General features: G+C 56.4%; 1 protein-coding gene across 1 annotated transcript in view; it reads left to right on the top strand.

The window, feature by feature from the left end:
- The window catches only part of OBSCN (obscurin, cytoskeletal calmodulin and titin-interacting RhoGEF), a 223,775-nt gene that overhangs the window by 161,939 nt on the left and 47,106 nt on the right, over positions 1 to 14,730 (top strand). Inside the window, 10 exon segments of the mRNA XM_068979697.1 lie at positions 215 to 478; positions 2,455 to 2,718; positions 4,901 to 5,164; positions 10,152 to 10,415; positions 10,737 to 11,000; positions 11,537 to 11,800; positions 12,127 to 12,390; positions 12,713 to 12,976; positions 13,294 to 13,557; positions 13,882 to 14,145. Coding sequence (XP_068835798.1) covers positions 215 to 478; positions 2,455 to 2,718; positions 4,901 to 5,164; positions 10,152 to 10,415; positions 10,737 to 11,000; positions 11,537 to 11,800; positions 12,127 to 12,390; positions 12,713 to 12,976; positions 13,294 to 13,557; positions 13,882 to 14,145 — 2,640 coding nt within the window.

The raw sequence follows: 14,730 nt of genomic DNA, 5'->3' as shown, positions 1-14,730 counted from the left end.
TCTTCTCCTGTCATGATTATTCTGTTCTCCCTGTTGTGTCCTGTGTCTGTTCCGTGGTACACGCACCGCTGGGCCTATTAAAGCCACAGTCGCAGTGTGTGCTGGCCTCCCCAAGCCCAGCTGGGTTTTGTGTCTTCGGTGTACTTTCCACATCCTACTGCTTCTGTGTGTTCAAAGAGTGTGATAGTGTTTGTGTGTTTTTGACCATCTCCAGCCCTGCCTGCCAAGTTCACAAAAGGTCTGAAGAAGGAAGAGGCCGTGGAAGGGGCCACAGCCACGCTGCGCTGTGAGCTGAGCAAGGCGGCCCCCGTGGAGTGGAGGAAGGGGCCTGAGACCCTCAGAGCCGGGGGCAGAGTGAGCCTGAGGCAGGAGGGAGCCGTGTGTGAGCTGGAGATCCGTGAGCTGACCGTGGAGGATGCCGGGGAGTACTCGTGTGTGTGCGGGCAGGAGAGGACCTCAGCCACGCTCGCCGTCAGGGGTAAAGACCACGTGTGGCGTGTGGAGCAGCAGCTTCATGTCTGCGGGCTTTATCGTGTCCTCCAGCTCCGCCCTGTCTGGCTGCAGTCTTTCATGTCTCTGCGCATCTCCTGCATTGTTGCAGCAGGAGTCTCCACAGTCTCCCACGCTTCTCTCAGATAACGAGCAGAGGATAAGGTCCTCACTGTCCTCAGGGGTTCGCGTCTGAGAAAGAGGAGGCGGGCAGCCACATAGGGAAAGAACAGAATTATGGTCCTCTGGAGGGAGCGTAACAGGAGAGAAGCTGGGAAATAGATGAGAGCATGGCCCTTGAGGGTGGGATGTTGAAGGGGTGTTAGGAGGGTAGTCCGAGAGAGAGCCGTGGTGGAGGGCCTCGGGTCTTCCGTCCAGCGCCTGGTTGTTATGGGAAGTGAGCTCGGGGTGTGGGGGAGGTGGAGACGTGCTGGAGGTGATGTGGAGGTGACTCCTCGGTGTGGAGGTGAGGTGCGTTTGAAGCGAAAGTGAACTGGGAGTGAGAGTTGCCTGCGGAAGGTGACGTGGAGGTAAGCCAGGAGCTGAGGTCTGGTGTAGAGTGGAGTGGAGGCGAAATAGGCGTGGACAGTGCTTGACGACGGCGGGAGAGGAAGGAGGGACGGGAAGCTGCACTGGGGAGCAGAGCCAGGTCCAGGAGGGCAGGTGGGCACCCATGCTGGACTGGGGTCAGTGTCTGGCACCTCTGGGGGCTGCGCCGACTCTAGACAGCGGCCACAGAAGGGGTTCTGTCCAGGTGTGGCGTGACCTCCCAGAGCAAAGGGGACAGCTCTGCAGGTGCTCAGAGGCCTCACATCCTGGGCCCTGTTGGGGTGTGCTCATGAGACAAGGTGGGACGGTAAAGAAGAGGGTCCTGAGGCTGGGCAGGGCCGTCATGAACACAGACAACTCAGATCTCTGGGGAGAGGTCAGGCCATGATGCCGCCTTCATGGGTGAACTTCATGAGTGGAGCATAGCATCTCTAGCACAGAGACACTGGTACGCACACTGTTCAGACTCACCAGGAGACCACAAGGGGTGTGGGCTCGGAGGCCTGTCACACGGTCAGGAGCAGCTGCCGCTGCAGGGAGGAAGCACCGCCGAGGGCCTCGGACCAGAGAACCCCCTGGCGCTCGTGGTAAAGAGCCTGCCTGCCAGCGCTGGAGACACGAGACTCAGGCTTGATCCCTGGGCTAGAAGAGCCCCGGAGGAGGGCACGGCGACCCACTCCAGTATTCTTTCCTCAGAAATGCCAGGGACAGAGGAGCCCAGCGGGCCACAGTCCATGGGGTCGCAAACGGTTGGACACGACAAAGCGACTGAGCGTGCCTGCGGAGCGCTCAAGTCGCCCAGCTACAAGCAGTCCAGGAGAGCAGCTTCTCAGAACGTGCCGATCCCAGGGGCACCTACTCCAGGGCGACAGGGCAGGACTGGGGTGGCTTGTGCTTCCCTTCCGGCCATGCTGCTCCCGGTTCTGTCAGCCCCGGGCTCTGGCCCCGGCAGCAGTAGGAGTTGACAAGAGGGTATGCTGGGGGAGACACGTGGGATAGTTTAGGTAGCTCTTTTTGTGTCTCCATGCCCAGCAATCCCCCTCGAGACCGTAAAGTCACTAAAGAATGAGGCCTGGAGGGGGCCGTGGCCACGGTGTGGGGTAAGCTGGGCCGTGGAGGGTGCTGGAGGACATCCGCTCCAATCTGTCGTCGCTTTCTGCGGGCACTGTGGCCATTTCCGTGTTCTGTCCCTGCCGTGAGGTCCTCCCTGAGGATTCCGTTTCCTTGCTGGTCTGTCTGTGCTCTGCACACACTCCCCCGCCAAGCGCTGCTACCTGCCCATGTGTCTGTGGGTCTAAGCGTTTATTCCTCATTTGCTCCAATGTGTGACTATTGCATTATCAAGTGTCCACATCCTGACCCCCCTACATTTTCCAGAGAGTCTAATGTTTCCGTTGTCACTCTGACCCTGCCCAGCCCTGCCCGCCAAGTTCACAAAGGGCCTGAGGAAGGAGGAGGCCACAGAAGGGACCACGGTCACACTGCGCTGTGAGCTGAGCAAGGCCGCCCCCGTGGAGTGGAGGAAGGGGCCCGAGACCCTCAGAGCCGGGGGCAGAGTGAGCCTGAGGCAAGAGGGAGCCGTGTGTGAGCTGGAGATCCGTGGCCTGACCGCGGAGGATGCTGGGGAGTACTCGTGCATGTGCGGGCAGGAGAGGACCTCAGCCACTCTCGCCGTCAGGGGTAAAGACCGTGAGAGGCCCCAGGGACCTGTGGCTTCATGTTTGCGTGTGGTCTGTGTCCCGCTGTAGGATTCTGTGCCTTTCTGTATCTTCCCACCTGGGTGCCTGCAGATGTCTCTTGGCTCCGGTTCCTCGTTCAGTAGACGTCAGTGTCCAGTGCTGTGTGTCCGCTGTTCCCTCCGGGACGTTTGCCTCCGTCACCCTCCGTGCCTCTCTTTACTTGTTCGTACTGTGGTCGTTTGCAGTTTGTGGGGTTTTGTGTCCTGGAGAGAGTTGCCCTGAGAGTCTTGATGTTCTCAGTGACTTCATAGCCCTCCTCAGGCCTGCCTGCCAGGCTCACAAAGGGTCTGAACCATGCAGAGGCCACGGAAGGGAGCATGGCCATACTGTGCTGTGAGCTGAGCAGGGTGGTCCATGAGCACTGGAGGATTGGACCAGAACCCTTGAGACGGAAATAAGACTGTGCCTGGGGCAGGACGGGGCAGCGTGTGAGCTGGAGATCATGGCTCTGCTCTAATCGTTGCAGGGGAGTGTGTGTGGGCAGGAGAGGTCTTTGGGCAGGCTCGTTGTCAGGGGTGAGGACTGCATGTGACCACATGGACTGGCGTTTGGTGGCTGCCCATCTGAAGCTCCAGCACTTTGGCCACCTGATGCAAAGAACGGACTCGGAAAAGACCCTGATGTGGGAAAAGATGAAAGGCAGGAGGAGAGAGGGGACAGAGGATGAGATGGTTGGATGGCCTCACCCACTCAATGGATATGAATTTGAGAAATCTCCAGGAGATGGTGAAGGACAGGGAAGCCTGGCATGCTGCAGTCCACGTGGTTGCAAAGAATTGGACACAATTTAATCACGGAACAACAACGTAGTCGTCTCTCTGCTCTCAGTTCCCATTTCTCCCTTGCTCACTCACTAGTCTGTGCCTTGTCTTTCCGTAATAATTCTGTTCTCCCTGTCATGTCCCGAGTCTGTTCCGTGACGCATGTACCGTTGGACCTTTTAAAGTCACAGTCACAGTGTGTGCCGGCCCCCCCAGCAGGTGGGCCAAGTCCAGTTGGGTTTTGTGTCTTCTGTGCACTGTTCACATCCTGTGGACTGTGTGTGTTCAGAAAGTGTGATAGTGTTTGTGTGTTTCTGACCCCCTCCAGCCCTGCCTGCCAAGTTCACAAAGGGTCTGAAGAAGGAAGAGGCCATGGAAGGGGCCACAGCCAAACTGCGCTGTGAGCTGAGCAAGGTGGCCCCCGTGGAGTGGAGGAAGGGGCCCGAGACCCTCAGAGCTGGGGGCAGAGTGAGCCTGAGGCAGGAGGGAGCCGTGTGTGAGCTGGAGATCCGTGAGCTGACCGCGGAGGATGCTGGGGAGTACTCGTGCGTGTGTGGGCAGGAGAAGACCTCATCCACGCTCGCCGTCAGGGGTAAAGACTGCGTGTGGCCAGGCGGAGCTGTTTGGTGTCCAGTTACTGACTCACGGCCTCTTGCACTCAGCCCACCTCCCTCCTCGCCTCGGCAGCACTGTTTCCACGTGCAGTGCTGTGCTGCGCCTAGTCACTTCAGTTGTCCTCTTTTGTGATCCTGGGGACCTTACCCAGCAGGCTCCTCTGTCCATGAGGTCCTCCAGGCAAGAATACTGGAGTAGGTTGCCATGCCCCCCTCCAGGGGAATCTTCCCGACTCAGGGATGAAACCTGTCTCCTGCGTCTCCTGCATGGCAGGGTTATTCTCTACCACTGAGCCACCGGGGAAGCCCCCTTCTTCCCGTAACTTTGGATTTCCTTCCTCCTTCCTGGCAAGTGTGTGAATCACAGGGAGCCAGCCTCTGAGCTGCTTCCCCCCCTCGCGTCACTGCAGGTTCTGTCCTGTGTCCCATGGGGTCTGTGTCTTTCACTCTATCCTGTCACGTCCTGTCCCCCAGTGGCCCCTGGAATCCGATGTTCTGCACACCTTCTAGCCCTCCCGTGCCCTGCCCACCAGATTCACAGACGTGAGGCCTGAGGAGGCTGTGGAAGGGGCCACGGGCACAGTGGACGGACTGGGCTGAGGGGCCATAGTCCAGGGTGTGAGCCTGGGGCGCCCAGCCTGTGGCCTGTGTCCAGTGGGTGCTGTGTCTTCTCTGTGATGTCCAGGACCTATCTAACCTGTGGATTCAGAGAGCATTCGAGTGTTTGTGTCTTTCTGACCCCCTCCAGCCCTGCCTGCCAAGTTCATGAAGGGTCTAAGGAAGGAAGAGGCCGTGGAAGGGGCCACAGCCAAGCTGCGCTGTGAGCTGAGCAAGGCAGCCCCGGTGGAGTGGAGGAAGGGGCCTGAGACCCTCAGAGCTGGGGACAGACTGCGGGTGAATCAGGAGGGAGCCATGTGTGAACTGGAGATCCGTGAGCTGACCGTGGAGGATGCTGGGGAGTACTCGTGCGTGTGCGGGCAGGAGAAGACCTCAGCCACGCTCACTGTCAGGGGTAAAGACCGCGTGTGGCCACATGGGCTGTCGTTTGGCGGCTGCCCTCCGTCTCTCTGCTCTCAGTTCCCTTTCCTAGCTTGCTAATGCACTATCGTGCTCCTTTTCCTCCCATAATAATTCTGTTCTCCCTGTCATGCCCCATGTCTGTTCCGTGATGCATGTACAGGTTGGACCTTTTAAAGTCACAGTCACAGTGTGTGCTGGCCCCCCAGCAGGTGGGCCAAGTCCAGTTGGGTTTTGTGTCTTCTGTGGACTGTTCACATCCTGTGGACTGTGTGTGTTCAGAAAGTGTGATAGTGTTTGTGTGTTTCTGACCATCTCCAGCCCTGCCTGCCAAGTTCACAAAACGTCTGAAGAAGGAAGAGGCCGTGGAAGGGGCCACAGCCAAGCTGCGCTGTGAGCTGAGCAAGGCGGCCCCCGTGGAGTGGAGGAAGGGGCCCGAGACCCTCAGAGCCGGGGGCAGAGTGAGCCTGAGGCAAGAGGGAGCCGTGTGTGAGCTGGAGATCCGTGAGCTGACCGTGGAGGATGCTGGGGAGTACTCGTGTGTGTGTGGGCAGGAGAAGACCTCAGCCACGCTCGCCGTCAGGGGTAAAGACCGCGTGTGGCCAGGCGGAGCTGTGTCTGGTGTCCAGTTACTGACCTCACGCGTCCTTCTGCACTCGCTCCATGTTCCCTCCCTGTCTCAGTACTGCCTGTTTCCAGAAGACTGTGGAACCTCCTTCACCCTCCTGTGCTGATGTGTGAACCAAAGGAAACCAGCAATTAGTCCACTTCCCACCATCTGTGTCACCACTGACGCTGTTCTGTCATCCTGTCGGAGTCCGTGTCGTTTCCCCCATCCTGTCACTTCCTTCCCAACAGTTCTCCAGAGAAGCTCATGGTGTCCGTGTCACTGATGCTCCCAGCCCTGCCTGTCAGGTGGATACCCAGGAAGGGGCCTGGGAAGTCCACTGCAGGGCTGCGCTGGGGGAAGCCCCAGGCATGGCGTGTCTGTGGCCCAGCCCAGGCGTGGCCCGTGTCCGCTTGGGTGTTGTGTTCCCGCTGTTCTTTTCCCCTGGTGTCTTCTCTGTGTGTTCGCCTAGTGTGATGGCATGTTTGTCTTTGTGACCAGTCCTGCCCACCAATTTCACAAAACACCTGAGGAATAAAAAAACCACAGAAGGGGCCACAACCACCCCGCATTGTGAGCTGAGCAAGGCAGCCCCTGTGGAGTGGAGGAAGGGGCCTGAGCTCCTCAAATACGGGACATAGGGCGCCTGGGGCAGAACCGGGCCGCGTGTGAGCTGGAGATCCGACACCTGGACTCTGCGGGGGGCGGGGGTGTGTGGCCACACCGGTGTCGAGGTGAAGACTGCACGTGGCCACGCTCGTGACTCCTCTCTGCCACGTGTAGTGTGCTCTCCCCGTGTTCCTGCTGTCTCAGGGTCACAGCCCACTTCACAGAAACACAGGCCAACCCTGCCTAGGCCCTGTGGGTGCAGATCCCAGGGGTGCCTGGTGCAAGGACACTCTCGGGGAGGCACCAGCAAACAGGCATTGTGGTTTAGAGAGCTGCCCTCAGCCGAGGCTGAGGCTGAGGCTGAGGGTGTGTGCGGGCTCCAGACCCAGGTGTGCAGTGGGGTCTGAGGGTGTGTGCGGGCTCCGGACCCAGGTGTGCAGCGGGGTCGTTCATGCTGGTGAGAGAGCTGCACCGAGGACTGAAGCACAGTGTTTGGGAGTGCAGGGAGCAGGCGGCAGGCAGACCAAGCCCTCCAGTGCTGTGCTAATCAGACAGCATTTGACTGACCTTGGAACTTTTGTGCAGTCTCTAAAGAGCTCTGTCTCAGAAAACCTAGGCTGTGTAACAAATACCGCATACAGGTGACTCAAAAGACACATTCATTGATTCAGTGATCCAGTGATTCAGTCCATAATACTCGGTTTCTTGATCCAAAAATGTGTGTTCTGACATGCAGGTTACATAGTCTTGGAGGCTGGAAGTCCAGGATCCAGGTGTCTGCGGGAGACTTCCCTCCTTGGCTTGAAGATAGCCACGCTCTCTGTTTATCCTCACCTGGTCACCCTTTTGCGTGTCCTGTGTTCTAATCTTCTCTTCTTATAAGAATACTTACAAGTTAAATTGAATTAGTCACCCTCCCGGTAACTCCATTCTACCCTAATTACCTCTACAAAAACCTTATTTCCAAATAAATTCACATTCTTAGTTGCTGAGGGTTAAGACTTCAGTATATAAATTTGAGGGGAGACATGATTCAGTCCATAAAGATTTGGACCATAAAGAAAGCTGAGCACCAAAGAATTAATGCTTTCGAACTGTAGTTTTGGAGAAGGCTCTTTAGAGCCCCTTGAACTGCAAGGAGATTAAACCAGTCAATCCTAAAGGAAATCAGTCCTGAATGTCCATTGGAAGGACTGGTGTTGAAGCCGAAGCTCCAATACTTTGGCCACCTGATGCGAAGAGCTGACTCATCGGAAAAGACCCTGATGCTGGGAAAGTTTGAGGGCAGGAGGAGAAGAGGGTGAGAGGGGAAGAGATGGCTGGATGGCATCACTGACTTGATGAACATGAGTTTGAGCAAGCTCTGAGAGTTGATGATGCACAGGGAAGCCTGCTGCAGTTCATGGGGTCGCAAAGAGTTGGACATGACTGACTGAAAAGCAAAATGATTCAGTCCGTAATACTCGGTTTCTTGATCCAAAAATGCATGTTCTGACATGCAGAGTACATTTACCCCAAACCCCAAAATTTTAACCTATTTTAGTGTCAGGCTAAATCCAAAGTCTCATCTAAATCTCATCTAAATCAAGTGTATGTGAGACTGGAGGTATGATTCATCCTGAGGCAGAATTCCTCTGCAGTTGTAAACCGGAAACATCAGACAAGTTCTGTGCTTCCAAAATACTTCAGTGAAACAGGCTTGGGGTAGATCTCCCCATTGCAAAAGAAAGAAGTAGGAAAGAAGAAAGAAGCCACTGGTTCCATGGAAATCTGGCACCTACTAAGGACAAATTCTGTGAGATTTTCAAGATTAGAGAATGATCCTCTGGCTCAATACCCTGTCTTCTGGGCCCTGCACAGAGGTGGCCTCCTGGGACTGTGGATGCTGTGGCCTTGCTGACTTCTGAATTGCCTTTGGGGTTATTCCCAACTGTTAAGGGTGGTCCCTGTCCCAGATGCATAGCTATATTGGCCCATCCATCTTCCATCCTGTCCCTTCTGAGCCTGATTTTCATGGCTGGCAGTTTTTCTGCTGATACAAAATTCTCAGAAGCCTTGGTGGTCTCCTTTATAATTCACAGCAGTCCAAGATTTCAGACAAGAGAGTCTTCCACACAGCCTCCTGGGTGATTCCATTTCTGTTCTGGCTTTTCTAAGATTGGATCCGAGACACCCACTTAAAAATCTCTTTACCAAATGATTTCCAACCACACATTTAGTATTTTCTCCAGAACAAGTGTTCTCTCTCTCTCTCTCTCTTTTTTTTTTTTGAAATTTCAGTGGGCTGAAAAATTTCTAATGTATCCATGTTTGGTTTCTCTTTGTTTAAATACTTCCTTCTTCAATATAACTCTTTTCTCTTACATTTTACCATAAGCAACAAGGAGCAGTCAGTCTGTGCCCTCAATGCTTGACTTAGGAATTACCTCAGCTAAAAATACCCAAGTTCACTTGTAAGTTCTACCTTCCATAAAACTCTGGGACACACCGTTCAGCCAAATCCTTCACTGCTTTATAAAAGGATTGCCTTTCTCCAGTTTCCAACGATGCATTTCCGTATGAGGCCTCGCCAGGAGCACTTTTAGAATCCATATTTCTACTGGAAATCTCTTCAAGCAATCTAGGTTTATCTAACATGCACCTCAGACCTCTCCCAGCTTCCACCCATCACCCAGTTCCAAAGAGAACTCCATAATTTTAGCTATTTGTTACAGTAGCAGCCCACTCCTGGTACCAAAATCTAAATGGCTTACCAGTTAGTAGTGGCTTAAACCTCAGAAAATGGTTTCCTCCCAGCCCTAGAAGCAGGAAGCCTGAGGCTAGGATGTGGCAGGGCTGGTTTCTCTTGAGACCTCTCTCCTTGGCGTGCAGACGGCCGTCTTCTTTCCACGCCCTCACGTGGTCATCCCTGTCTGTGCATCTGTGTCGTAATATACTCTTTTTTTCTAAGGGAACCGGTCATGTTGGGTTAGCTTCCACCCCAGTGAGCTCGTTCACCTCAGCTGCCTCATCAAATACATCTCCATTCTGCATCTGGGGTTAGGCTCCAACGTACGAATTTTGAGGGATGTGATTCAGGCCACAGCAGGGTGTAACCAGGATGAGGTGTGATCAGCTGGAACTTGTGAAGCTCGCGCTCTGCCTGGAATTGGGATGCGAGAGCGGACTGCAGGTTGGAGGGCTAGGGGGCAGGGTTAGAAGGCCAAGGCTGGAATCCACTGGGGTCTAAGAGATCTGAGTCAGGAGAGTGGGGGTCCAGTGGGGTCAGGAAAGGAGGTGCAAGGTGAATGAGGTGGGACCTGGTGAAGGCAGGGAAGGCCTGCAGTGTGCCCAGACGTGGGCCACGTGTGGTTGACGCCTTACCTGGGACGGGAAGCACAAACGAGGGGTGTCAGTGGGGCAGTGGTTCTCACGGCTGGAAGGTGCCTCCTGGCGAGTTGTCCATTGCTTTGCTGTATGTGTAAGTCGTGAGCTGGAAGAGCATGGTGTGGACTCTGGGTGTAGATGAGGTAGGCCGTCAGACAACAGAAAAAGACACAAGTAGGACAGATGAACTCTGAGAAGAAAAGGGGCTTGGACGGAGCCAGTCTCTCGCAACCTGCAACTTACTGAGCAATATGGAGAGGACTGCACTGTCACACATGCTCTGGTCTGCTTCCTTCCACGTCCTCCCCCCATCCTGCGTCTATCCCATCCTGAACGTTCAGGTGAGACCCCCCAGTCCTTTATTGGGGTTGATGGCTTCTGTCCATCTAACTCTCTGCAGCCGTGCCTACTCGGTTCATCAAAGAACTGAAGACCAAGGAGGCTACAGAAGGGGCCACAGCCACGCTGCGCTGTGAGCTGAGCAAGGCGGCCCCCGTGGAGTGGAGGAAGGGGCCCGAGACCCTCAGAGCCAGAGACAGAGTGAGCCTGAGGCAGGAGGGAGCTGTCTGTGAGCTGGAAATCCGTGGCCTGACTGTGGAGGATGCTGGGGAGTACTCGTGCATGTGCGGGCAGGAGAAGACCTCAGCCATGCTCGCCGTCAGGGGTAAAGACCGCGTGTGACCACGTGGACTGGCGTCTGGAGGCTGCCCTTCGTCTCTCTGCTCTCAGTCCCCTTTCTGCCCTGCTACTTGCTATCCCGTTTCTTTTGCTTCCGAAACTATTTTGTCCCTGTCACGTTTCCTGTCTGTTCTGTGGCGTGTGTGCAGATCAGCACTTTTAAAGTCACAGTCACAGTGTGTGCTGGGCACAACCAGCAGGTGGGCCAAGTCAAACTGAGTGTTGTGTCTTCAATGTACTGCCCATGTCCTGCTTCTGATGTGTATACAGAAAGTGTGATAGTCTGTGTCTTTACAACTATCTCCAGCCCTGCCTGCAAAGTTTGCAAAAGGTTTGGGAAAGGAAGAGGCCGCGGAAGGGGCCACAGCCATACTGCACTGTGAGCTGAGCAAAGTGGCCCCCGTGGAGTGGAGGAAGGGGCCTGAGACCCTCAGAGCCGGGGACAGAGTGAGCCTGAGGCAGGAGGGAGCCGTGTGTGAGCTGGAGATCCGTGAGCTGACCGTGGAGGATGCTGGGGAGTACTCGTGCGTGTGCGGGCAGGAGAGGACCTCAGCCATGCTCACCGTCAGGGGTAAAGACCACATGTGGCCAAGCGGAGCTGGGTTTTGGTGTCCAGTTATTGACTCACAGCATCTTGCACTCATCCCTCCTCATCTCAGCCTTACCCTCTTCCCATAACTAAACAGAATTCCTTCCTCCTTCCTGGCAAGTGTGTGAATCGCAAGGAGCCAGCCTCTGAGCTGCTTCCCAGCCTCGTGTCACTGCAGGTTCTGTCCTGTGTCCCTTTGGGGTCTGTGTCTTTCACTCTATCCTGTCACCTCCTGTCCCCCAGTGGCCTCTGGAATCCGATGTTCTCCGCACCTTCTAGCCCTCTCCTGCGCTGCCCACCAGATTCACAGACATGAGGCCTGAGGAGGCTGTGGAAGGGGCCACAGGCACACTGGACAGACTGGGCTGAGGGGCCGTAGTCCAGAGTGTGAGCCTGGGGCGCCCAGCCTGTGGCCTGTGTCCAGTTGGGTGCTGTGTCTTCTCTGTGATGTCCAGGACCTATCTAACCTGTGGGTTCAGAGAGCATTCGAGTGTTTGTGTCTTTCTGACCCCCTCCAGCCCTGCCTGCCAAGTTCACAAAAGGTCTGAGGAAGGAAGAGGCCGTGGAAGGGGCCACAGCCAAGCTGCGCTGTGAGCTGAGCAAGGCGGCCCCGGTGGAGTGGAGGAAGGGGCCTGAGACCCTCAGAGCTGGGGACAGACTGCGGGTGAATCAGGAGGGAGCCGTGTGTGAGCTGGAGATCCGTGAGCTGACCGTGGAGGATGCTGGGGAGTACTCATGCGTGTGTGGGCAGGAGAAGACCTCAGCCACGCTCACTGTCAGGGGTAAAGACCGCGTGTGGCCGCGTGGCTGGCGTTTGGCGGCTGCCCTTTGTCCCTCTGCTCTCAGTTCCCTTTCTGCCCTGCTCGTTCACTAGCCTGCTCCTTTTCTTCCCATAATTATTTCCTTTGGCTCTGTCATGTCCCGTGTCTGTTCCGTGGTGCATGTACAGGTTGGACCTTTTAAAGTCACAGTCGCAGTGTGTGCTGGCCCCCCAGCAGGTGGGCCAAGTCCGGTTGGGTTTTGTGTCTTCTGTGCACTCTCTGTATCCTGTTTCCTTCTGTGGGTTCAGAGAGCCTGATAGTGTTTGTGTGTTTATGACCCCCTCCAGCCCTGCCTGCCAGGTTCACAAAGGGTCTGAAGAAGGAAGAGGCCATGGAAGGGGCCACAGCCAAGCTGCGCTGTGAGCTGAGCAAGGCGGCCCCTGTGGAGTGGAGGAAGGGGCCCAATACCCTCAGAGCCGGGGACAGAGTGAGCCTGAGGCAGGAGGGAGCCGTGTGTGAGCTGGAGATCCGTGAGCTGACCGCGGAGGATGCCGGGGAGTACTCGTGTGTGTGTGGGCAGGAGAAGACCTCAGCCACGCTCACCATCAGGGGTAAAGACCGCGTGTGGCCACGTGGCTGGCGTTTGGTGGCTGCTGTTGCCTGTCTGCTCTCAGTTCCCTTTCCTGCCCTGTTCACTCACTGCCCGGCTCCTTTTCCTTTCCTAACTATTCTGTTCTCCTTGTCACGTTCCCCGTCTGTTCTTCGGCACGTGTACAGGTTGGACCTTTTAAAGTCACAGTCACAGTGTGTACTGGCACACCCAGCATACCTGTGTCCAGTTGGGTGTTGTGTCTTCTGTGTACTCTCCATTTCCTACTTCATCTGTGTGTACAGAAAGCCCAAGAGTCTTTGTGTCTTTCTGCCCATTTCTAGCCCTGCCTGCCAAGTTCCTGAAGGGTCTCAGGAAGGAGGAGGCCACGGAAGGGGCCACAGCCAAGCTGCGCTGTGAGCTGAGCAAGGTGGCCCCTGTGGAGTGGAGGAAGGGGCCCGAGACCCTCAGAGCTGGGGACAGAGTGCGGGTGAAGCAGGAGGGAGCCGTGTGTGAGCTGGAGATCCGTGAGCTGACTGTGGAGGATGCTGGGGAGTACTCATGCGTGTGCGGGCAGGAGAAGACCTCAGCCACGCTCACCGTCAGGGGTAAAGACCGCGTGTGGCAGGCGGAGCTGGGTTTGGTACCAGTCACTGACTTCGTGTCGTCTCCCTGCACTCATCCCTCCTTCCCTCCCCGTCTCAGCGCCGCCCTCTTCCCGTAACTCCCCAGAGCTCCTTCCTCCTTCCCGGGCTGTTGTGTGGACCATGGGAAACCAGGCTCTGAGAGGCCTCACACCTCTTGTCTCACTGCAGGTTCTGTCCTGTGTCCTGTGGGAGCTTATATCTTTTTCTCTGTCTTGTCACGTCCTGCTTCCAAAATTCCCCCAGGACTCTGATGCTTCCGTTTGTCTTACTGCATTCAGCTCTGCCTGCTGAGTTCATAGGAAGACTGAGAAGCAAGGAGGCCACAGAAGGGACCACGGTCACTCTGCACTGTGAGCTGAGCAAGGCGGCCCCCATGGAGTGGAGGAAGGGGCCCGAGACCCTCAGAGCCGGGGACAGAGTGAGCCTGAGACAGGAGGGAGCTGTGTGTGAGCTGGAGATCCGTGAGCTGACCACGGAGGATGCTGGGGAGTACTCGTGCGTGTGTGGGCAGGAGAAGACCTCAGCCACGCTCGCCATCAGGGGTAAAGACCGCGTGTGGCCACGTGGGCTGGCATTTGACGGCTGCCCTCCGTCTCTCTGCTCTCAGTTCCCTTTCCTAGCTTGCTAATGCACTATCGTGCTCCTTTTCCTCCCATAATAATTCTGTTCTCCCTGTCGTGTCCCGTGTCTGTTCCGTGATGCATGTACAGGTTGGACCTTTTAAAGTCACAGTCACAGTGTGTGCTGGCCCCCCAGCAGGTGGGCCAAGTCCAGTTGGGTTTTGTGTCTTCTGTGCACTGTTCACATCCTGTGGACTGTGTGTTCAGAAAGTGTGATAGTTTTTGTGTGTTTCTGACCATCTCCAGCCCTGCCTGCCAAGTTCACAAAAGGTCTGAAGAAGGAAGAGGCCGTGGAGGGGACCACGGTCACTCTGCACTGTGAGCTGAGCAAGGCGGCCCCTGTGGAGTGGAGGAAGGGGCCCGAGACCCTCAGAGCCGGGGACAGAGTGAGCCTGAGGCAGGAGGGAGCCGTGTGTGAGCTGGAGATCCGTGAGCTGACCGCGGAGGATGCCGGGGAGTACTCATGCGTGTGCGGGCAGGAGAGGACCTCAGCCACGCTGACAGTCACGGGTGAGGACGGGCTTGCGGGCTCGTCTGGGAGCCTGTGTGTATGCCCGTCTCCTGTGCCCATGCCCGCCTCGCGTGGGCAGCCGTCTCCTCTGTGTTGTGTGCAGCTTCTGTCTGTCACCCACCTGCTCACCTGCCAAACTCTCTGTTCAGTGTCCCCATGCCTGGGTTGTGCTCTCTAGTCGGATGGCCTCCCCGGCTCACCCTCATGTGTGATGGAATTCCCACCTCGTGCCTGCACCCTGCCTGTCCTAATGCAGTCCACGTTCCCCCATGCTCCACAGCCTCTAGTCAGGATCTGGGGGTCGTGGCCCTACCCTGGGGGCTTAGCAGGTCCCCCCTTTCCCACCTCAATGGCTGGAGGGACACCGACCTGCCTGTGGGCTTCCTGGGTGGAGGTCGGCATGAGAACCCCCTGGGTCAGACCCAGGGTCCCTTTTGCGGCCCCCACTGCAGTCCGTCCTCTCCCTTAGAGTAGACCCCGGCCTGTGACCCACTCCCACCCCGATCCCCCAGAGGAGCCTGAGGCAGTGCGTCCTGTGGGCGGGTGAGGCAGGCCTGGCCAAGGCCCTCAGTGGGTCTGACTGG

This window comes from Capricornis sumatraensis, chromosome 9 (genome assembly GCF_032405125.1).
Source record: "Capricornis sumatraensis isolate serow.1 chromosome 9, serow.2, whole genome shotgun sequence".
In the NCBI taxonomy this organism is placed as follows: Eukaryota; Metazoa; Chordata; class Mammalia; order Artiodactyla; family Bovidae; genus Capricornis; species Capricornis sumatraensis.
Note: the sequence above shows the minus strand (reverse complement) of the source record. Positions and strands in the feature narration are given on the sequence as shown.